Here is a 25,402-nt window from a genome sequence, read left to right as displayed (position 1 = left end):
GGCATCAAAACAAAAAGATTCATCATGGCAAGGCTCTGAATTGGGAGTATTTGAAAGCCGAAGCGCTAGCATCCACATGTGAATCACATTAAAAGAACAGATTAAAGTTCCTTTTTTTCCCCCTAAATGGTTGGTGGTTTTTTCGTGGTGTTTTCCTGGCTGTGGTTGTATGTGCTTTGTTAGCTAAATATCTCTCCTCCTTTTATTTCTGCACCTTTTGGCCAAGGCAGATATGAGGATTCTTATATTATCTTGGCAGATTTAACTCTGCTGATGCCCAGCTCAATTGTTTGGGGGTATTGTGTGGCTCTGGGTGTGGTGGGCAACAGAGCATTGCTGCTTTATGGTGCTTCCCTGCTTTGCTCTGCTGACACAGCCTGGCACTATTTCCATGGCACTTACCCATCAGGGCCCAAACACTGTCATATATTACCTCTTGACTGCACAAGCAAAACAGCAGGCCGGTCAGAGAATGAGAGGAGGATTGGAGAAATATGATCGAGACACTCATGAGCGGTGGGGGGCAGTTAAGCAAGGGATGCTGTGCCCTTGGATGACAATGCTGGCAATGATTTGTTTGCTTTCAATGTATTTTGCCAATAAGCATCCAAATCAAGGATACGCCTTTCTAAACAGGCCCGACTGAACAGATGGCTGAGTCTGAGACTCTTTTTCTGCTCCTCGATGAATGTAAAATGTGAGAGATTGCTCTCCAGCATCCATTTCTCCTTCAGCACTCCCCCTCTGCTTATCAACTCTATAACTCATCGTGACACCTATTACTTATGCTTATTCCTGCCGTCCTTTCTAGCGTTTAATCTTTTACAGAATGTGTATCATAACCCGTATCTCTTTCTCTCTTTCCGACAGCTGGGACCACATATATCTTCGGAAGAGGTGGAGCCCTCATTACGTATACCTGGGCCCCTAATGAGCGTCCAAGCACCAGGGCGGACCGGCTGGCCGTGGGCTTCAGCACGCAGTTAAAAGATGCCATCCTGGTTCAGGTGGAGAGTACGCAGGGTTTGGGAGACTACCTGCAGCTACACATAGTAAGTGCTATACTTTTCTCTTTGCTCTCAGACCCTGTTGTGCTCTCCCTATCCTAACTTTTATAATACCCCTGAACAAGTCGCTTAAACTGTAATTAAATGTTTTGTTTGTTTTGTTTAATGCCCCCCAAAACTATTATTGCCCATTAACATCTCTACAACTATCCCCTAAATGACTAAAATGTCCCAGTCTGCTAAGCAGCTGCTTGTAATGTCTAGTATACTTGGGAAAGGTAATTCCAAAAGCTCAATTGTATCTTGATTAAGTAATTCCAAGGTCCTGACCATAACCCTAGTAAGAATACATCAGCCAAAACATTAGAACCACCCCAAAAATGTCCACTAGTTAATCTTCAATAGACATTCTTTACAAACAGAGGGGTTTCAGCGCTACTGCTACTCTGCAAAGATTGCATCCTGCAAAGATCACACCAACTCAGTTTGTGTCCTTTATAAGAGAAATCCTGAACATGATTGATGTTCGTAGAAGGGCAGCACAGAGAAAACCTCAGGTTTTTCATCACGTTCTGTAGAAAGATCAGACAAAACCACCTAAGTGGCTAATAATTGCCCATTAGCATCTCTACAACTATCCCCTAAATGACTAAAATGTCCCACTCTGCTAAGCAGCTGCTTGTAATGCCTAGTATACTTGGGAAAGGTAATTCCAAAAGCTCAACTGTATCTTGTATTTAGTCATTCCAAGGTCCCTGACATAACCCTTGTAAGAATACATCAGCCAACATATTAGAACCACCTCCCAAAATGTCCATGACAGTGCTTATTTCATTACAACTATGTGTGTGACAGTCGGGGATATATTAAATGTTGAGTGGTGATGATGGTGGTTATTCGTAGTTCATATATTGAATGTAGCAGATATGATCAGGCATATCTGCTGACCTGTGTGACTTTGATAAGGGCCGAATTATTAAGTCTAGGTTGAATCTGCGGGTGTGTTCGAAAACCTAGTGATCTCTCTACATAGACAGCATTTTACATTTTTCAACGCGTGCTCCCCAGAGGAAGGCTGTTCGAATTCTTGGATGGCTTAAAATGCTGCCTGGTAATGCACATTAAATTTGAATGCTATTTTGACTGAATAATGAGGGAGCATCCTATGCTGCTTTAGCGATGAAGGCAATCCCAGCATTTTCTCCCCAAAAAATTCAAATATGGCGGACGAATGCGGAGCAACGAAGTTATTGTCAAATGTAAATAAATTATCATTGACTTTTAATTTGTAAAAACATGTACAAGTGTATTTATTTGCTAATTCAGGCTGATCAGTGACAATTTAATAGTTTTTGGTACACGTTGTTGACTTGCTAGTGTGTTGTGTCACCTTATTCCATTGGTATGAATGGCATTAGGCTGTCCAACTGTGTTAGCTTAGTAAGCGAAACCTGATGGAATCGCTGTAATCGCTGTCTAAGTAGCGCATCCGAATAACCTGACTTATAAGTTGATGACTTATTAGAATCATCTCTACTTAGGCAGCTGCCTATGTAGGCAGTAGACAGCAAGGCAGCTCAGTAGGTTTTTGAACAGACCCTGTATCTTCAAAACAGCAAGTGGTGCTTACAGGCCGCCATGGTGAGTATTCACTGACAGTGATCTGAGACGGGACAAGCCACAAATCACGACAGGTTGATGGGCAGTCAAGACTCTTTAATGTCAGAGGGCATGAAGTCTATGGCATCTGGTACAAACCAACAGAAGAGCTACTGAGTTGGATTAAAAAAAGACACCTTAGACTGCATTGAGGCTATATTCTGAAATCAAACTGTGCAAATAAGAGTTGTCGTTTGTCTCAGGTAAGATGAAGTGATAACAGCACAGAAAGATCACAAGAGGTTGGTGAGAATCTGCATCTACGGAATGTTAAGATCATGAAACTGAGGAAGGACCTGCTAATAATGCAGCGTATTAAAATAACTTAAGGCTGAGATGTGATAGGATGACTTCACTGGATCAAGCTGGTAAATTAAATCAAATTTTGGGTAAAAAAATAATAATTTTATTTGATGTGAATTTGATGTGACTTCGACTTTGCATGCATTCTCAGCAGGCCGACAGCAGCTGCTCAGCCCGACACAAAGCTCTGCTTGTGTTTGGAGCTTTTCCTTGCCAGTTGCAGGTTTAGAGCACAAACGTTGTTTGTGGGGTTTGTGTGTGCCCCTTGTTAGATGGTTGTTTTGATGGCTCATCTGCAAAACGGCTTTCTTTGAGGAGCAGTTCTCGCCCTTGCTTGTTCTCACTGCAGTCCCAAATCTTCTCTACCAACAGAATCGATTTTCACCATCGAGCACCTGTGGGGTGCTTGTGCAACAGCGGAAAGAAAAAGAGAAAAGGTTTTCTATAACCTGCTGGGGTGACGCTGATCTGCTTTGTACTTCTTTGAAGTCAGTTGTTTTAGATAATAAGAAGGGAATGGACTTGTGGGTTAAAGGGATTCCATGCCCTTTAAAAAAAAAAAGTGAAATAAAATGATCTGTTTATGTGAAGCGTTGCTGTATAACATACACTATATTGCCAAAAGTATTTACTCACCCTTTCAAATCACTGAATTCAGGTGTTCCAATCACTTCCATGGCCACAGGTGTATAAAACCAAGCACCTAGGCATGCAGACTGCTTCTACAAACATTAGTGAAAGAATGGGTCGCTCTCAGGAGCTCAGTGAATTCCAGCGTGGTACCGTGATAGGGTGCCACCTGTGCAGCAAGTCCAGTCGTGAAATTTCCTCACTACTAAATATTACACAGTTAACTGTCAGTGGTATTATAACAAAGTGAAAGCGATTGGGAACGACAGCAACTCGGCCACGAAGTGGTAGGCCACAGAACGGGGTCAGCGGATGCTGAGGCACATAGTGCGCAGAGGTCGCCCACTTTCTGCAGAGTCAATCACTACAGACCTCCAAACTTCATGTGGCCTTCAGATTAGCTCAAGAACAGTGCTAGAGAACTTCATGAAATGGCTTTCCATGGCCGAGCAGCTGCATCCAAGCCTTACATCAGCAAGAACAATGCAAAGTGTTGGATGCAGTGGTGTAAAGCACGCCGCCACTGGACTCTAGAGCAGTGGAGGCGTGTTCTCTGGAGTGACGAATCACACTTCTCCGTCTGGCAATCCGATGGACGAGTCTGGATTTGGCGATTGGCAGGAGAACGGTACTTGTCTGACTGCATAGACGGGCAGCACAGAGAAAACCTCGAGTTTTTCCATCACAATGCTTTTGGCACTATGTTCTTTAGACAGGTCGGACAAAAGTAACAGACAACCCCCAGTTGTAAAGTATGATGGAGGAAGCATAATAGCTTGGAGTGACTTCCTCAGGGCCTAAATACCTCAAAATAGTTCATGATATATATTTATAATATATATTTTTATATTTATATATATTTATATATATTTATAAGAAATATACACCGATCAGCCATAACCTTAAAACCACCTCCTTGTTTCTACACACTGTCCAATTTTTCAGCTCCACTTACCATATAGAAGCACTTAGTAGTTCTACAATTACTGACTGTAGTCCATCTGTTACTCTGCATGCTTTGTTATCCCCCTTTCATGCTGTTCTTAAATGGTCAGGACCACCAGAGAGCAGGTATTATTTAGGTGATGGATCATCCTCAGCACTTCAGTGACACTGACATGATGGTGGTGTGTTAGTGTGTGTTGTGCTGGTATGAGTGGATTAGACACAGCAGCGCTGCTGGACTTTTTAAATAGTGTCCACTCACTGTCCACTCTATTAGACACTTTTACCTTGTTGGTCCACCTTGTAGATGTAAAGTCAGAGACGATCGCTCATCTATTGCTGCTGTTTGAGTTGGTCATCTTCAAGACCTTCATCAGTGGTCACAGGACGCTGCCCATTGGGCACTGTTGGCTGGATATTTTTGGTTGGTGGACTATTCTCAGTCTAGCAGTGACAGTGAGGTGTTTAAAAAATCCATCAGCATTGCTGTGTCTGATTCATTCATACCAGCACAACACACACTAACACACCACCACCATGTCAGTGTCACTGCAATACTGAGAATGATCCACCACCCAAATAATACCTACTCTGTAGTGGTCCTGTGAGAGTCCTGATCGTTGAAGAACAGCATGAAAGGGGGATAACAAAGCAGAGAAACAGAAACAAGGTGGTTTTAATGTTATGGTTGATCTGTGTATATACTGTATCATTACTGTAGGCTGAATGTGTTTGTATGAAGTATCAGAAATCAAAATAGAAATTTAGGTCATTCTAGGTTCACAAACTTTTTCTGCAAGCTACAGAATGTATAAGCAAGTCGGTCATGTCTATGCCAATCACAGTAAGCCATCCCTGCTGGGTTCTTGTTCTTGCTTTTACTTTATTTGTCCTTGGTGTTGCTCTGCATCAAAAATTCAGACTCCTCCTGGTTATATGCGCATTAGGTCAAACAGGCAATTTGGACAAATAAAAGCGGCTTTTTTAGGGTGTTCTACCTCCCACAGAGGTCTCGCATTTATGTTCGCTTATTGCTTTCCTGCGGTGCCCTTCATCCTTCCAGCCCTGCTTCATTATATGCTGATGCCGCATGGTGCCCACGGAATCTTAGACCTGCAGGAAGGTGTGGGCTGATGAATGAGGTGGTTCCATCAGCCGGCCAGCCTTGCTGACTGCCAGTAATGAGCAGAAGCGGTTTGGTATTCCTTCGGTGGCTGTGTATCGATCTACACCCAGGCTCTGGCTTCCATCATCTCACAGGCGTTCTGGAATTAGGGTGCCAGGGGGTTCGCCACCCCGTCTTTCAGGGGCGAGATGGATTAATGGAGCTCTCAGACCTGTGTGGCTATATTTGTTTAGGTCAAGCCCATACAGAGGAGAGGTGCTGCAGTGGAGCAAACTTTGATTCGGCGTAGAAGCTGCTGATTCAAATAGGTTATAGTCTGGTGGCTTTTGTCAGTTGGTGTTACACTTTGGGTTTCACCCGACTGCATTTACTGATGTTGACTAACACACACCCCCTCCGACACATGTGCAGTATCCGACTGTGTCTTTTTACCAGCACAAGGCGAGTTCATATGCGGATCAGCTTTGTGTATGGAGAGACACACCCTGATCAACGCATTATCCCTCGTCCCTGTGCAGGTGCCATCAACCAGCAAGCAAAGATAGTAATTGCATCAGTTATGAGGTCCCCTCTGGCACCCCCCTGAACAACAGTCAATCGTTGTTCACATAGTCGCCCAACCTGCCGGATGGCAGAGCTGAGTTTTAAATTGATGAGTTTGAAATATCAGTTCTGGTGCGCTAGCGTGTTTCACCGCTGTGCCACCTGAGTGCCCGGATATGTATATTTTACAGGTTTACAAACCTTGCATCCAAAAGTATTGGCAATAAATTAGTTGGACTATTGAAATTAGCTAACATTAAGAAATAAAAAAGCCTTTTTGAGATCTATCGTTGCGGTTGAGTGATTAGACTGAACTGGAAAACAAATTCCAAACCAGACCTTAAGATGTTCACCTCAGGGTGCTGTGCCAGCCAGTCTAGTGTTTCAGTTTTTAATTTTAAGCACACTGTCTCCAAAATATCACTGAATGCTCTTTTTCACTGGAATTGAGGCACCTACCCTAAATCAACACCACTATTCTGTTATTCTTCCTCCACTGAACTTTAAAGCTTATACTGTTCTGTTGGCATCTATCCCCAAATCTATCCACCAGGTAGCCTGTTGGGAAACCATAATCATTTAACTAAGATATTGTGTTTGAATGGCTTCACAGTCCAATGGTGGATTGCTTGTTTGGTAACACTTACCATTGTGCATTGTAATCTTAGGCTTGTGTGACCTGCTTATTAAATGAGACCCAATCTGTAAGGTTCCTTCAAGCAGCTGTTACACTGAATGGTGAAGCTAAAGCATAAAAATTGCCCTTGGTTGCAGACTCACTACTGTTCACAAAATGAAAGCTATCAGTGTGAGATCCATTCATGGCTGACTTTTCTACTTCATGGTAACAGCACTAAGTTTACCAGAGCAGGTCTATCAGAAATTGGACAATCTGATTTTTGGAAGAATTTGGAATTAGAAGGGTGCCACAGGTATACATGGAAAGCCACTAAGCTCTGCAGTATGACCCATTTTACTGCCAATGTTTATTTATAGCTGAACAGTACGCGAAAGCAGTACGCGAGAGCAGTTAGTATGTCCGAATACGTAGTATACATTACAGAGTATGCAAAAAAGTACCCGTTTTATTTCCTTCTTTCAACATAGTACACATTAAATAAACACATAAACTACAACCACCGTAAGAGCTTGTGCCTCAATTACGGGTCCATTAAACTAATAAACATTAAGCATACACTGTTAGTACTGTCTCTGATAAGCGCTGTAACCTTACTGACGATCTCATAGACCGGAACCAAAACAAAAGGTAACTGCCGATGAACTTTGTCAAAATAAAAGCTCCCTTTTACCTTAGTGCATAAGATGGCATAAAGCCTCTGTACTTAACAAAATTAAATATTAATAAGAAAGCATTCATGTCCATAACAAAAACAGAATAACTCTGAGATATTAATCAGGTGATTCACCTAAAATAATAAACCTTTCAAGTGGTTATTTACACAACTGGACGTAGTACGTGCGTACTGAAAAAGCTTACTGCTTTACCGGCTGAGCAGTGCATACTTCCTCGAATCTAGAACGTACTGTTTAAGTAAGCGATTTCGGACGCAGCCTATGCTTAGCGAGCCTGTACACATGACTCGATCATTTCATGGAGCTTGGTTAGATCCTAGTGTCTCAGATTATAGATGCAAAACTTTGAGGTGCTTTGAGATTAGATCAAGTGTACTTGGCTCCCCATGAGTTTGATCTATAAGCTGGTTGCCCCCGCTATTCTTCTCCACTCAGTTCTTTATTAGGTTATTTTTCCTCACCTAGCGACAAAAGCTATTGCTGCAGACTACCATTTGAATGAGATCATTTCTTAGACACCAGTATTAGATTGCTCATCGACTCTCGTCTTTTAGATCACAGCGTGATGTATCACGTTCAGATGAAAGGAGAATAAGGATCCAGGAAAGTATCCTTTTCTTAGATTGACTTGTCAGCTTATGTTTGATCTGCAAGATTCAGTATGATGGCTGAAAATGAGACAAAGGATGATCTTCGTCTGCACTTGCATATTTGTGCTCTTGGCAGCTATGAAAGTTTACAGTACCTTGAAATATGGCCATACTTGAAGCTACTCCAGCCCAGACCATTCAGTTCTTCCTAGGCATAGGGCATCCATCTCACGTTTGACTGGTTATGGAGCACTTTGGGCTGAGGAACAGATGCCAGGGGCGGGGGCTCTCCTCGGGGGAAATCAGTCTTTTTAGTGGTGTGTATCCCCTGGACAGATGTGGCATGATTAAAAACTGAGAAAGAGTCTGTCAAAAGGCAGTAGCTGCCTCATAATTAAAGAAGCACCTGTTCTGTGCTGGTCCAACCTTCAAGACAGCGATGAACATTGACTCAGCATTTTCTGTTTCACACTGAAGTCGCTCCAGTCCATATTTACAAGAGAAAAAAGAGGTGTCAATGATAAGGAAACCTGTCACATATCACTGGATCAGTGGTACAAATAACTGGGTTACGAAATAGAAAATGGCAACAAAATAACCCAGGTTTCTTGTTGAGATTAAACAGAACGTAGGTTTGTCATGTCATTTAATATTGATTGATTTGTATATGAGCGGCATTTGTATGTGGCTTGGAGGGTAGCACTGTCGCCTCGCAACAAGGTCCTGTTTTGAATTCCCAGCTGGCGTTTTCCGGGCAGGGCGGCACGGTGGCTAAGTAGGTAGCACTGTCACCTCACAGCAAGATGGTCCTGGGTTTGGGTCCTTTCTGTGCCGAGTTTGCATGTTCTCCCCATGTTTGTGTGGGTTTCCACCAGGTGTTTCAGTTTCCTCCCACAGTCCAAAAACATGTAGTCAGGTTAATTGGAGACACTGAATTGCCCTATAGGTGAACGGGTGTGTGTATGAGTGTCTGCCCTGTGATGGACTGGCACCCCGTCCAGGGTGTTACTCTGTGGCTTGCGCCCATTGAATAAGCGGTTAAGACAGTGAGTGAGTGAGTGAGTTTTCCGGGTCCTTTCTGTGTGGAGTTTGCATGTTCGCCCCACGTCTGTGTGGGTTTCCATCAAGTGTTTCGGTTTCCTCCCACAGTCCAAAGACATGCAAATGGTAAAATTGCCCTATGTGTGAGTGTGTGTAAATGTGTGTGTGTATGTTCGCCCTGTGATGGACTGGTGAACCTGTCTGGGGTTGCTCAGTGAATTTGACCAACTGCTACCCTGTCTATAAAAAGGCAGTGGTCAAACAAACAATGAATGAATGATTTGTATTAGTGTACTTACTGCAACCGGCTTACAGCAGTTGTTTCAAATACCTAAGAACAACATAAAAGGGCGGCACAGTAGCTCCGTGGGTGGCATTGTCACCTCACAGCAAGAAGCACCATCCCAGGTGGGGTGGTCCGGGTCCTTTCTGTGAGGAGTTTTCATGTTCTTCCTAGTATCTGCGTTGGTTTGCCCCGGAAGCTCCGGTTTACTCATACAGTCTAAAGACGTGCAAGTGAGGTAAATTGAAGATAAATTGCTCATGACTGACAAAGTGTGTAAAACATAACTTTAAGATCCTAATAAATAAATAAAACAACATAAAGGCAAAGAAGGAATAAAATGTAGGCTTAATTCTACCTAATTCAAGGATTGTTACACAGCTGATGTATTTCCATCTCTCCCATTTCACCTTAAAAGTGAAAAATATGAATTTAATCATTTTGGGGTTCTACAGTTACTGCTGATACAGAAATGTGTGAATATCTTTGTCACTGAACAAGTGCAAGAAAGAATATATATATATATATATATATATATTGATCATTCCTGAACCATTTTTGCTTTATGGCAGGGCGCGTTATCCTGCTGAAAGAGGCCACAGCGGAATAGCGTTTCCATGAAAGGGTGTACATGGTCTGCAACAATGCTTAGGTAGGTGGTACGTGTGAAAGTAACATCCACATGTATGGCAGGACCCAAGCTTTTTCAGCAAAACATTGCCCAAAGCATCACACTGCCTCCACCGGCTTGCCTTCTTCCCATAGTGCATCCTGGTGCCATGTGTTCCCCAGGTGAGTGACGCACACGCACCCGGCCATCCATGTGATGTAAAAGAAAACGTGTTTAATCAGACCAGGCCACTTTCCTCCATTGCTCCGTGGTCCAGTTCTGATGCTCACGTGCCCAATGTTGGCGCTTTCGGTGGTGGACAGGGGTCAGCATGGGCACCAGCCCCGGTTCTGGACTGCTTTGCTTGGGGGGGCAGTAAAACCTAATGAGGGGGCATGTTGATAGTCATGTTTTTGAAGCCAGAAATATATTCAAGGCTTGATTTGTGCATGAATGATGACAGCCAAGCTATTGATACTGGCTTAAAGTGATGTATGAGGTAAAGAAATAAAAATGCATGTTTTCGAACTTAAACTTAAAACCCAATGATTAAAAAATACATGTTGATTATGTAAATGGAGAAAAAAGATTATCTAATTGTATTTCATTTTAATACGCCCCCTTAATTAAATTGCCATTAGTTCATTAGCCTAACCGCTAACGGCTAATAAAATAATTTAAGCAACACCTATGTAAGAGGTAAGTAACATTAAAGCAACGAAAAACCACAGTTAAGCAAATATTACCATGTGGAAGTCAGTTTAAACTCAGAAGAGTGTTTACCAGTATACCTGCCTCTCGCTCACACTAACAGAACATATACTGCCGAACTGAACTGTTTGGGGCAGTCTGCCGATTTTTATATGACTCAAAGAGCCAATCAGGAATAAGCAAGGAAATATCTTCACACTGTAAAACAAAATGCATTTTTGTGATTGGTTCAGAGATCATTTTAAAAATAGCCGTTGCTTGCATTGTGCTTGGGGGGGCAAAGACACAATTTGGGGGGGCAATGCCCCCCTCAGCCCCCCCCCCCTAGCGCCGGCCCTGATGGGCACCCTGACTGGTCTGCGGCTATGTTGCCCCATATGCAACAAACTGCAATGCACTGTGTATTCTGACACCCTTCTATCAGAACCAGCATTAACTTCTTCAGCAATTTGAGCTACAGTAGCTTGAACCACTTTTGATGGATACTGACCACTGCAGACCGGGAACACCCCACAAGAGCTGCAGTTTTGGAGATGCTCTGACCCAGTCGTCTAGCCATCACAATTTGGCCCTTGTCAAACTCGCTCAAATCCTTACGCTCGCCCATTTTTCCTGCTTTTAACACATCAACTTTGAGGATAAAATGTTCACTTGCTGCCTAATATATCCCACCCACTAACAGGTGCCGTGATGAAGAGATAATCAGTGTTATTCACTTCATCTGTCAGTGGTCATAATGTTATGCCTAGTTATGCCTAACCAGGCTTGTGAATCGGCATGTAAATGGGATTGACTAAATGGATTGTGAAACAGTGGATTATCGAATCTCTGAATTTTCGACGTACACATTGCATGTTAAAAACAACACGTGAATTTCTACTGCTGCTGTAAGTGGCTTGTTTGCAGCGTTTAATGAAAATCACAAAATATTTTGAATTTGATTACGGAAGCTTAATTAGTTACATGTGTCGTGTAATTAGTGGTTGTTTTTATTTTCTCATATTACACATGCTAATTAATTGAATCATACGTAAATTACGATTTGTAGGGCTTTTCAAATTGTCTCATTTGAATTTCAACCTGGAATGCAAATGTAGTCGGGCACCAATAATTAATGTCGTCTCTGATATCACGTGTTTTGTTCATAATTGGTCTCAAATGAAGCACTTTGGAGTTTGAGGACACTGATGCAAGTTCTCGGGTTCTTGGTTTCTTTTTTGTCACCCAATTAGAAACTGAATTCAGTACTTCATTATGAGATGTTGCGATTGATTGGCTTTGATGAACTGTAAAACAATCTTTTATTTTTTTAGAATTCAGGGTTTCTGTTAGAAGAGAATCTGTTTGTATCTGTTTTTTTTTTTAATTATCTACTACTGCCACAACTAAAAATACTGTTTAAACACAATAAAAAAATCATCTACTACTGCCACATCTAAAAACACTGTTTAAACTCAATAAAAATCACTTTATAAATGATAAATCGGTCACCTGAGATAAAGAACCTATATTGTCCCGGCTTGGAGATCTCTCACATCCTCAACGATTTATCCATTAGTGTTATGAAATAAAACAAACTACACCGTTTCCCGTTTAGCCACAGATGTCCTCTTCAAAATCCAGCAGAGTTTAGTATTCCAAAAAACGTGACAGAACTTTAACAGAAAATCTCAACCAAACTCTGCGTCAGTTGTAATTGGTCCATCGCGTTTGATTGACATGCACACTTTGGACTTCACACCGTAAAGCAAGATGTGTCACATGAATGACAGCTCGAACGTAAGTGAAACCAAAAATGCTGCTAAATGTTCTGTGTGTAAAAGTAAAAATAAAAACAGCAGTTTTGCAGAAGTGTGATGTTGTAGGTTCTGTATTTATTCCTTTAGAATATTTGTTTCACAGTCTGAGCATTGTTATTTAGATAGTTAGTTTAACCATGGTGCATTGAAACATGTATTATTACTGCTTAGTTGTTTAAGAGGAGAAATGACGGTATCGGATTGGTATCGGTATCGGCAGATACTTAATTTGCAGTAACGGTATCGATATCGGACATGAAAAGTGGTATTGAGCCAGCCCTAGTTTCAACCTTCAATTTTCACCTATTTTGAATTGAAATGTGGACTCTATTGCTGACTGTTAGGATAATTATTAATGTTGGGATATTGATGCCTTGACGTGCAATATTTTACTTTATTATTCGCGTAAGATTCAGACTGAAACACTGAAATTGTGCTGAACCTTTTGCATGTGTCAGCCTGTGGTTGTGTTGCTTTTGAAACTGTCATTTTAGCATAACTATGACACATTTACAGCTCCTCTCTGAAAGCCTCTGTTTTTGTCAGGCCAATTTTTTTTATTTATTTTTTTACAAATTATGTGCCTTGTTTCCATCTGGCGTGTGTTTGTTTACTGACACCGTGTGCCACATTGCGTTTGAAAGCAATTCACTATTTAGCTCAGAGATGTGAACAATTTTCAAGGCAATGTGTCGCTTCGTTATTACAGAGGACAGAAGTGAGGCCTTCATATTTTTTAAACATGCCGTCTTGGCTCATATTGAGATTTGACCAGTTCATGAATGTTTACTAAAATGACCAGACCTGGTGTCTGCACTGTTAAAATAAAGATGGAACTGGCTGAAAAATGGAAAATGATTCCAACGTTACATAAATGTGCTCCTATTAAACTTAAACAAAATCAGGGGCATTAATATTGGCTTTCTTTTCTTATTTGCTGCTCTGAATGCCTTCACCCATCAGAAAAAACACAGTACAAGTGGTGGTTTTTTTAACATAGAAATAAAAAAAAAATTTATATAAAAAATATGTGGTAAAACACACTAGCACACCAGAGCTGACATTTTAAACTCATCGGTTTGAAACTCAGCTCTGCCATCCGGCTGGGCTGGGCGGGTACATGAACAACGATTGGCTTGTTGTTCATACCGGGTGGGAAGCCTGATGCAGTTGAGGAATAATGTGATTAGGGTGTGGCTCTCTGTGCACAAAGCTGATCCGCATATGAACTCGCCTCGTGCAGGTGAAAAGATGCAGTCGGCTACTGCACATGTTTTGGAGGGGGCATGTGATAGTCTTGCTCTCCTCAATTGGCAGTGGGGATCAGCAGCAGTAGAGAGGAAGCATAATGCAATTGGGTATTTGGATACGACTAGATTGGATATACAGTATATACAGTGTATCACAAAAGTGAGTACACCCCTCACATTTCTGCAAATATTTTATTATATCTTTTCATGGGACAACACTATAGAAATAAAACTTGGATATAACTTAGAGTAGTCAGTGTACAACTTGTATAGCAGTGTAGATTTACTGTCTTCTGAAAATAACTCAACACACAGCCATTAATGTCTAAATGGCTGGCAACATAAGTGAGTACACCCCACAGTGAACATGTCCAAATTGTGCCCAAAGTGTCAATATTTTGTGTGACCACCATTATTATCCAGCACTGCCTTAACCCTCCTGGGCATGGAATTCACCAGAGCTGCACAGGTTGCTACTGGAATCCTCTTCCACTCCTCCATGATGACATCACGGAGCTGGTGGATGTTAGACACCTTGAACTCCTCCACCTTCCACTTAAGGATGCGCCACAGGTGCTCAATTGGGTTTAGTCCATCACCTTTACCTTCAGCTTCCTCAGCAAGGCAGTTGTCATCTTGGAGGTTGTGTTTGGGGTCGTTATCCTGTTGGAAAACTGCCATGAGGCCCAGTTTTCAAAGGGAGGGGATCATGCTCTGTTTCAGAATGTCACAGTACATGTTGGAATTCATGTATCCCTCAATGAACTGCAGCTCCCCAGTGCCAGCAACACTCATGCAGCCCAAGACCATGATGCTACCACCACCATGCTTGACTGTAGGCAAGATACAGTTGTCTTGGTACTTCTCACCAGGGCGCGGCCACACATGCTGGACACCATTTGAGCCAAACAAGTTTATCTTGGTCTCGTCAGACCACAGGGCATTCCAGTAATCCATGTTCTTGGACTGCTTGTCTTCAGCAAACTGTTTGCGGGCTTTCTTGTGCGTCAGCTTCCTTCTAGGATGACGACCATGCAGACCGAGTTGATGCAGTGTGCGGCGTATGGTCTGAGCACTGACAGGCTGACCTCCCACGTCTTCAACCTCTGCAGCAATGCTGGCAGCACTCATGTGTCTATTTTTTAAAGCCAACCTCTGGATATGACGCCGAACACGTGGACTCAACTTCTTTGGTCGACCCTGGCGAAGCCTGTTCCGAGTGGAACCTGTCCTGGAAAACCGCTGTATGACCTTGGCCACCATGCTGTAGCTCAGTTTCAGGGTGTTAGCAATCTTCTTATAGCCCAGGCCATCTTTGTGGAGAGCAACAATTCTATTTCTCACATCCTCAGAGAGTTCTTTGCCATGAGGTGCCATGTTGAATATCCAGTGGCCAGTATGAGAGAATTGTACCCAAAACACCAAATTTAACAGCCCTGCTCCCCATTTACACCTGGGACCTTGACACATGACACCAGGGAGGGACAACGACACATTTGGGCACAATTAGGACATGTTCACTGTGGGGTGTACTCACTTATGTTGCCAGCTATTTAGACATTAATGGCTGTGTGTTGAGTTATTTTCAGAAGACAGTAAATCTACACTGCTATACAAGTTGTACACTGACTACTCTAAGTTATATCCAAGTTTCATGTCTATAGTGTTGTCCCATGAAAAGATATAATCAAATATTTGCAGAAATGTGAGGGGTGTACTCACTTTTGTGATACACTGTATATATATATATATATATATATATATATAGTTTTTAAACACCACACTGTCACTGCTGGACTGAGAATAGTCCACCAACCAAAAATATCCAGCCAACAGTGCCCTGTGGGCAGCGTCCTGTGACCACTGATGAAGGTCTAGAAGATGACCAACTCAAACAGCAGCAATAGATAAGCGATCATCTCTGACTTTATCTACAAGGTGGACGAACTAGGTAGGAGTGTCTAATAGAGTGGACAGTGAGTGGACTTTTTGCTAGAGGATTCCACTTCACAATGAACCTGTTAGCACTGGGTGTGTCAAACCAGCTGAAGCCACTAATCAGAAGCGATAGTCTCTTCTTTAGACCATGCGGTGTATTTCTGTGTCCAATTTCACGGTATAAAAAGAGACACACTGAACATCTTTCCTTTAATGTACTCGCACAGAACAATTACACTCACTTTAACATCTATCTTGTTAGCCAAATGTATATCCTCCATGCCTGTTCTTAGAACTTGTGTTCCAGGCCAGAACATTTCTTCTGTCCTTGCTCTGAATCAGCAGAAACAGCCAGGACTAAAATAAGTCAGTTGTGCTCCTTGGTTTCCAGTCCGCTGCAGCTGTAGATGATTTATGATCGTCCGATATGCAAGGCCCACTGTCAGAAGCTAACCTGGTGTCGCCACTCAGCGTGCTCTGAATACGATATGGAGCGCCTTTAGGGAAGAAGTATTGTGCCTGCGGCATGGCTGCAGAGCTGCACTGGTATGTCAAAGGAAACTGGGAAGGCGAATAATAAGGTGACCACACCGTTGAAACTGAATAAAAGTTACACTGGAGTCCATGCAGAAGCCCAAATATGAGTTTTTATTTATTTATATTTCTGGGTGAGAAGCCATTATGGCACTCAGAATCCAAGTGGCTGCACATATTGATGCAGTACAACTATTTATTACCTCTTCTGCTGAAAAGCCAAACAGTGACTTATTGTTTTTTGTACTGTGCTGAAATGGCACATTGTTCTCAAGTGTGTGTGAAGCCTGGAAAAGCAAATATTTTTCAGAGTATTACTGTTTATTTTTTTCTGTTAGAAAGTAGATACAGGGTGTGTCCGAAAACCTAGTGAGCTGTCTTACTGTCTACATAGGCAGCTGCCTAAGTAGAGAGGATTCTAATAAGTCATTGACTTATATGGCAGGTTATTCGAACGCGCTACTTAGACAGCGATAACATCAGTTTTCGCTAACTAAGCTAACACAGATAGCCTCATGTCATTCAAACCAATGGGATGGGGTGGCACAACGCGCTAACATGTCAACTAACATCTCCCTCCGTGTACCGGGCCGGCACAGTGGCTAAGTGGTTAGCACTGTCACCTCACAGCAAGAAGGTCCTGGGTTCGATTCCTGGGTGGGGCGGTCCTGGTCCTTGGAGTGGAGTTTGCATGTTCTCTGCGTGTTCGCGTGGGTTTCCTCTGGGTGCTCTGGTTTCCTCCCACAGTCCAAAGACATGCAAGTGAGGTGAATTGGAGATACTAAATTGTCCATGACTGTGTTCGATGTAACCTTGTGGAATGATAAATCTTGTGTAATGAGTAACTACCGTTCCTGTCAAGAATTTAATTAAAGTGTAAAACATGATGTTAAAATCCTAATAAACAAACTCCGAGCTCGTCCTGTTGTACCACGCCCGCCGGATCGGTGCGGCATGCCAGTGTTCCAGATGAGGCGGTGAGTGGAGGCAGCGGCTCGGCAGCTGGCGTGATGACTGCGGCGAGTGATGGCACCGAGCTACCCAGCGCGCTATCTCTTCTCCAAACCGGGGGTGGGTGAGCAGAACTGCCAAGACAGGGACTGTGAGGGACTTCATTGGGGGTGGTTTAATTGGGTCACCGGGGCGGTTGACCTTTGAGGGGGGGCTGTGTAGCGACCCGCTGCTGTGGACGAGAAGGGGGCGGAGCTTTACCCAGAAGGACTTGCGGCTGTGGTATCAAGATTTACTGTGACCGTGTTGATCAGTGCTGGGAATGGGCTGGCTACGCGAGAAATGCATCACCGGCTGTGTGAATGTGGTATGAATGTCTATGTGTGTGAATGGGTGTTTGTCCACATGTTCACTAAAAGAGCAATTTCCTGTCCCATCCTCGACGCCGACGTTACAATATTAAGGCATCTAGGATTTCGAACAGCCTACCTCTCTGGAGCGCGTGTAGGATGACATAAAATGCTGTCTATGCAGAGAGCTCCCTAGGTTTTCGAACACACCCATAGTTTGTCAGTAGCTTGCAACAGGTCAGTAGTAAGGGTGTGGCTGTACAGACAGATTGTCACTTTTCAGTTTGGTAAAATGTGGTATGAATACAATCCAGTCCAGCCCACATTTACTCATTTTTCTTCCTAAGGAACCAGTAGGGCTGGAGGGCTTGAGTCTGTTTCCTCTGAATTAGAGTCTTAAATTCATTAGCATTTTAACACAGATTTGTATTGTTTTGAACGTTGTTCTGATTACATACTGTACCGATCAGGAAAAATATAGAATGGCTCAGATTTCTTTATTGCACTTTATCCCCATCAAGGTCATGTTTGCTTATGTTGAGGCATACCAGTCATAATTAGGGACAGCTAGTTTGTTGCAGCCAGTTTGCCCACTTTTATGTTTGGGGATGACACAGAGGAATTAGTTGGGCATTACTTGTGCTCTGTTGAACTAAATACCAAATTGTTTCCTCTTTACTGTTAGGATAATACAGTAGACCCTTGACTTACGAATGTAATTGGTTTCGAAGGGCTGTTCTTAAGTCAAAATGTTCGTTAGTTAAACCTATTTTCCCATAAGAAATAATGTAAATAGAATTCATCCATGCCAGACCTCCCAAACCACCCCTTACCTAACCTTTCTAATGTCTTAAATGGTCTTTTTTGTTATGAATACAAGTATATTTTCCCTTAAATCTTAAATTATAGAATAGACATTAATGTAATAAACAACAATACACAGTAGTAGTACTGTACATAAAAAAACACACATCACCACTAAGCTTTCTCTGCACCTTATTTGGGGCCATTTTGTTATTGAATTTTACAAAATATAAAGAAAACACCGAAAAAAACACTGTCCGCTGTCTGTATATACAGTGTATAACAAAAGTGAGTACACCCCTCACATTTCTGCAAATATTTCATTATATCTTTTCATGGGACAACACTATAGACCTGAAACTTGGATATAACTTAGAGTAGTCAGTGTACAGCTTGTATAGCAGTGTAGATTTACTGTCTTCTGAAAATAACTCAACACACAGCCATTAATGTCTAAATAGCTGGCAACATAAGTGAGTACACCTCACAGTGAACATGTCCAAATTGTGCCCAAATGTGTCATTGTCCCTCCCTGGTGTCATGTGTCAAGGTCCCAGGTGTAAATGGGGAGCAGGGCTGTTAAATTTGGTGTTTTGGGTACAATTCTCTCATACTGGCCACTGGATATTCAACATGGCACCTCATGGCAAAGAACTCTCTGAGGATGTGAGATAGAATTGTTGCTCTCCACAAAGATGGCCTAGGCTATAAGAAGATTGCTAACACCCTGAAACTGAGCTACAGCATGGTGGCCAAGGTCATACAGCGGTTTTCCAGGACAGGTTCCACTCGGAACAGGCTTCGCCAGGGTCGACCAAAGAAGTTGAGTACACGTGTTCGGCGTCATATCCAGAGGTTGGCTTTAAAAAATAGACACATGAGTGCTGCCAGCATTGCTGCAGAGGTTGAAGACGTGGGAGGTCAGCCTGTCAGTGCTCAGACCATACGCCGCACACTGCATCAACTCGGTCTGCATGGTCGTCATCCCAGAAGGAAGCTGACGCACAAGAAAGCCAGCAAACAGTTTGCTGAAGACAAGCAGTCCAAGAACATGGATTACTGGAATGCCCTGTGGTCTGACGAGACCAAGATAAACTTGTTTGGCTCAGATGGTGTCCAGCATGTGTGGCGGCGCCCTGGTGAGAAGTACCAAGACAACTGTATCTTGCCTACAGTCAAGCATGGTGGTGGTAGCATCATGGTCTTGGGCTGCATGATTGCTGCCGGCACTGGGGAGCTGCAGTTCATTGAGGGAAACATGAATTCCAACATGTACTGTGACATTCTGAAACAGAGCATGATCCCCTCCCTTCGAAAACTGACTCATGGCAGTTTTCCAACAGGATAACGACCCCAAACACAACCTCCAAGATGACAACTGCCTTGCTGAGGAAGCTGAAGGTAAAGGTGATGGACTAAACCCAATTGAGCACCTGTGGCGCATCCTCAAGTGGAAGGTGGAGGAGTTCAAGGTGTCTAACATCCACCAGCTCCGTGATGTCATCATGGAGGAGTGGAAGAGGATTCCAGTAGCAACCTGTGCTGTAATGTGTGTGTGGGTTACCAATGGATTACCAATCAATAATGCAGGTCAATGAACACTTGGGTCTTGTTTTAAATAATGTATCAATGGTCTACATTTCCACGGTGGCTTGGTGGGTAGTACTATGGCCTTACAGCAAGAAGGTCCTGGGTTCGATCCCCAGGCTGGGCGGTCCGAGTCCTTTCTGTGCGGAGTTTGCATGTACTCCCCGTGTCTGCATGGGTTTCCTCCGGGCGCTCCGGTTTCCTCCTACAGTCCAAAAACTTGCTGTCAGGTTAATTGAAGGACACTAAATTGTCCTGTAGGTGAATGTGTGTGTGTGTGTAAGTGTGTGTAAGTGTGTGTAAGTGTGTGTAAGTGTGTAAGTGTGTGTGTGTGTGTGTGTGTGTGTGTGTGTCTGCCCTGCGATGGACTTGCACCCTGTCCAGGGTGTTATTGTGTGCCTTGCGCCCATTGAAAAGCTGGGATAGGCTCCAGCACCCCCACGCAACCCTAACTGGATAAGTGGTTAAGAAAGTGAGTGAGTGTTACTGTTGCCAATTCCTACTGACCATCTGAGTTTGTGTGGTCACATGACAATTGACCATCAGCTTCCTCTGAGACAGCCTCCATATTGTGTTTGTGACGATCAGCTTCTTCTTCGACTGTGTCATGCAACATCATAGGACATCTGAGCACTCTTAGGGAGGGGTTCTAACCCCATTTTGAAAACATAACCTCACAGATGTCTTGCATTGTTTAGTGTCAGTTTGATCAATGGGGAGAGCAGTATGACATCACTTCCACCGAAGCAGCACCAATTACGCTTGCTCTAACTACGGCATCAGAGGATTTTACTTACCAAACTCCCCATGACAGGGCATCTGTCACCCTAGAGTCCCACAGATGCATCATTTTAATGAGTGTGTGAAAAGTGTAGATGAAATGAACAACATTGATTTAGGTCTGTTGCAAAACTAAACTTACAGCTCGAAGGAAAACTTGAAGCAGTTTGCGCTTCACTCACGGCGAGTCTGGGCACAGATTGCCTCTTGGCTCAGCACTTGGCTTGAGTGGTGCGGTAAAAGGTTATCAAAGTGCACCATGACATGAATATCCATATGTGTGAAATAACCATCAAATCCACTCTGAAAGCATCTACATATGGCTATGTTTAGCTGTATCTTTCTTAACGTGTGATAGGTTTACTTTTAAACTTGTTACAGCTCGGGGTGCTGAGAAACTGTGGAATCAGCTTCTCTGAGAGAGTCTAAAACGCTTATCATTAAAAAGCTTGACCTGGTTTAATGTACTAAAAAACAACATAAGAACACTAAACTTCTCTTAATTACTAGAACTTCCTAGGTTATTTTAGTACAATAAGTCATGTTAAGTCGCTTTTACCCCATCATATCAAACAGTTCGTCTCATTGGAGGCACCTTGAAAAGGTCAGCGGCAAACCGGGCAAGTTCAATCAGGTGATGCCAAGTTCACACTACACGACTTTCCAAGTCGTCAGATCGCTGTACAGTTCACGTTACATGACTGGATCTCTTGCGATCAGGAGTCTTTAAGTTGTGTATTTCATGCTGGAACCAGAGCTGTGATCTCGAATACATCGTATCGAATCTCAGTTCTGCCTGCCGGCTAAGGCTGAGCGGCCACATGAACGATTGGCCTGTTGTTCAGATATGGGCGGAACTAAGCTGGATGGGGTCTCTCTCCCATGACTGGTGCAATTACATCCTCTGCTGGCTGATTGATGGCGCCTGCACAGAGATGAGAAAAGAGTGCTCTCAGGGTGTGTCTCTCCGTACACAATGCTGAGCTGCACTGCACTCGTCAAAGTGCAGGTGATAAGATGCATACGGCATGCTGCCCACGTGTCGGAGGGGGGCGTGGGTTAGCTTCGTTCTCCTCAATCAGAGCAGGGATCGGCATTGGTGGAGAGGAAGCATGACGCAATCGGGCAATTAGACGCGCTAAAAGGGAGAAAAAGGGGAGAAAATGCATAAACTAAAATAAAATTAAATAAACAATAAGCGAGCGATCAAAGTTGTTTGTGTGCTGATGTGCAGCGTAAATGCAAGTAGAAAAAATAAATGAATCCGAGTGGATTTGGCAACGCGACCAGCAGGGATTGTCTGTTCTGTAGTAAGCTGTAGGTTAATAAATATTTTTTTGCAGTGCAGTGCTGGTATTATGGTTTGGCTTGGACGATAAGATCGCAAATACTGTAAAGCTTGTGTGTGCCCCCATGTGTTCTGATAGAAATCATATTATGCCCTGTCCCATGTTTTTACACTTCTTCCCTGGGTTACCCCTCACCCTGTATATTGCATTCTCATTGGCTGTAGTTCGACATATAACAGGCTGCCACTCAAACCTGCTCGCAAAGCCTTTCACACTACGCGATTTTGATTCGGCGAAAGGTCCAGATATGTAACATGCTAGATATCTTTCTTGAGTCGACGAGCACATGGGTTGAACAGTTCACACAGCAACTGAGAGCTGATTTTCGAGCCCCGAGCGAACGTCGAGTTGCTCCTGAGCTGTCACATCTAGCGGCCACCAGTCGGCGAGTGACAATAAGGTCAAAAATCATGTAGTGTGATCTAGGCATAAGCGCCACCTCCACATCCCATGAAAAACAAGGGCACAGCAGCACAAAAGCAGTTTTGCCGCTTCTCATGTGAATGCGCCATAAGTTAGTTAGAAGTGCATTTAGTGCATTCCCTGCATCCCATTAATAAATGCCTGCAAATTCTAAGGGCTACTTTATATGTGGAGAATATCAATTGCTATCTACTTTCCCTTTTCTCAGGTAAATAGTTCAATTTTGAGATCTGTATTGTGGCCATGGCAGCTTCTCAAGCTATTTTTAGTCTTCATTTTTTTGAGTTTTGTTCTTCAGTGCATTTTTGGGTTCTAACTTGCATGTGGACTGAGTAGCTGCTTGAGTGCTTTTTTTCCAATTTGCTTTGTGTTTTCTGGTTTAAGGTTCTCTCCTGTGTTTTCTTTCTCTGGTATGTTTCGTACACCTTAACATTTACATTGTCTGCTTTTACTGCACACTTTTATCCAAAGCAACTTAGACAGTGACAGCATATTTCCTAAGCAATTGAGGGTTAAGGGCCTTGTTCAAGGGCCCAACAGTGGCAACCTGGCAGTGGTGGGGCTTGAACCAGCGACCTTTTGTTTACTAGTCCAGTACCTTAACCACTAGGCTACAACTGTTCTTTACATACACTGTCTATCACAGTTAGTTGGGTATTCGTTTTCAGGGCTCTGTTTGCTGTTCGAGTCTCGCTTCAGGCTTCTCGTTTCTTTGATTTCTTGTTAAATTCATTTTGAGCTTTGAGTTTATTTCTCGAGTTTCTGGTTCTGGTTTTCCTTTCTCTAGTTCTCTTGGTTCATTTTTATTAAGTCTCTTGCACTTGAGTTTATCTAATCTTCTCAGCTGTAGGGTAACATCTGGCTCCTCAAATTGAGGTGCTCACTACTGCGTTACAGAAGGTAGACCTCAAAAACTGGGAGAATATGATTTTCAGCAACACAGCTGTTGCTGCATGTCAATATGATGAAGAAAAAAAAAACATCAGCTGCACACAACTGGTTACTTAAGGAAAATTACAGCTTTAATTCCAACACACTGATGGAGAATTTTGGCTGAGTAGATATTAACTAGCTTTAGTTTCCCCAGTACGGCTTATAGTGTTAAGGGATAAATGGACAAAAATAAACAATGTTAATAGGGTTTGATTTTGTGTGTGTGTGTGTGTGTGCTAAATTTGTACTCATTTATTCAATTGGCTGATATGGAAAAAAAAGGTCAGATAAAGAAAACAAAGATTACAGTCGACTGGATTGAAGTATTTATTAGCACCATCGTAGGTTCTCACAGCAGTGTATTAGCTAAAGAACACAGTACAGAACTGTGGGCCTCCCTTTATACTGTTTGTCACTTTCCCTAAAGCTTGGGTGTAAAACATTCAGTGGGAACTGTTCCTTATCTGCTTACAACATCTTGCAATGGCTTAAGACCGATGCATTGCTTATCTCTGTACTTTCCACTCCAGCCACACTTCCTCAAGCAACAATATGGCTAAGGATTTAATCCACAAACAGAATAATAGTAATATTTAGAATACTAAGCATAAAATCTAACCTTTCCACTTCAAAAGTAAAAGCGTGGTGGGACCAGAGCTTGTCTTGAAAACTGTCAGTGTAGTGTAAAAATACGTCCTGGGCAGTCCATTGGGATGACAGTCTCTAGCACACTCACTTATGCATATGGACAATTTAAAGCATTCATTTTGACTACTTGCATAAGGGGGTGGCACGGTTGCTAAGTGGGTAGCACTGTTGCCTCACAGCAAGAAGGGGGTGGCTCGGTGGGTAGCACTGTCGCCTCACAGCAAGAATGTCCTAGGTTCAATCACCAGGTGGGGAGGTCTGGGTCCTTTCTGTGTGGAGTTTGCATGTTCTCCCCGTGTCTGTGTGGGTTTCCTCCAGGAGCTCCGGTTTCCTCCCAGTCCAAAGACATGCAAGGTGAGGTGAATTGGAGACACAAATTGTCCATGACTGTTTGACATAAAAAAAAAACTTGTGAACTGATGAATTCTGTGTAACCAGTAACTACCGTTTCTGTCATGAATGTAAACAAAGTGTGTAAAATAGGACGTTAAAATCCCAATAAATAAATAACAAAGCACAAACCAAAGCCCATCCTGAAAGCAGTCAGCATAGGGTGAAAATACGTCCTGGGCAGTCTATTGGGACAACAGTCTCTAGCACACTCACTTTTACATATGGACAATTAAGAGTATTCATTTTGACTTTTTGGATGAGAAAAATAACACATTCTAGACAGACAGTATACAGAGATGAAAATCGAACCCATGTTGCTGAAGCTGTGTGGCAGTTCCATGATCATGATAGCACTGCCTCGACTTGAATTTGTATGCAGAAAGAGTATAACAGAGAGGCGTACCTTAGATCTGTCTGTCTTAATCAGATGAGCAGGTCAGATCCAGCAGGCTGTTTGTCAGGAGGGCTGAGGATGGGCGCTATTGAAACATGATCATGCAGCATAATGTCTAGACACTAGTCTTCTGAATTGAAGCAGTTTTTACGTTCAATTCTCTCATTCAGTGCAGTAAAAAACCATTCACACAGGCACCAGTCACAAAATGAATACGATGAGTTCAAATAATAGAACCCATGAGAGAAAGCTGGCTGAACCAAACACCATTTTGTCAGAGTGGAGCCAATCATCTACAGCCGCGATTCAATGAGTGCGACGCGGCTCGCTGATATGAGTGATGCGTTATGACATGTAAACCGAGAGCGTAAAGTGGCAGACAGCTTTACCATGAGAAGAAAGATGCGAATCAACAGGGGAACATACAAATCCTAAGAATACAAATTCTTCATTTCTTTCACCTAGCCTGGCTTTTCTATTATTAGCTGCCTGGGATGTAGAGGGAAG

At 42.9% G+C, this 25,402-nt stretch overlaps 1 protein-coding gene across 1 annotated transcript in view; it reads left to right on the top strand.

Annotated features, from left to right (window-relative positions):
- Positions 1-25,402, top strand: part of LOC134330290 (neurexin-2-like) — a 395,050-nt gene that overhangs the window by 316,568 nt on the left and 53,080 nt on the right. Inside the window, exon 12 of the mRNA XM_063011349.1 lies at positions 871-1,052. Coding sequence (XP_062867419.1) covers positions 871-1,052 — 182 coding nt within the window. The remainder of the gene's footprint in view (positions 1-870; positions 1,053-25,402) is intronic.

The sequence above is a fragment of the Trichomycterus rosablanca genome, chromosome 16 (assembly GCF_030014385.1).
Source record: "Trichomycterus rosablanca isolate fTriRos1 chromosome 16, fTriRos1.hap1, whole genome shotgun sequence".
In the NCBI taxonomy this organism is placed as follows: domain Eukaryota; kingdom Metazoa; phylum Chordata; class Actinopteri; order Siluriformes; family Trichomycteridae; genus Trichomycterus; species Trichomycterus rosablanca.
This window is presented reverse-complemented; position numbering and strand designations above follow the sequence as displayed.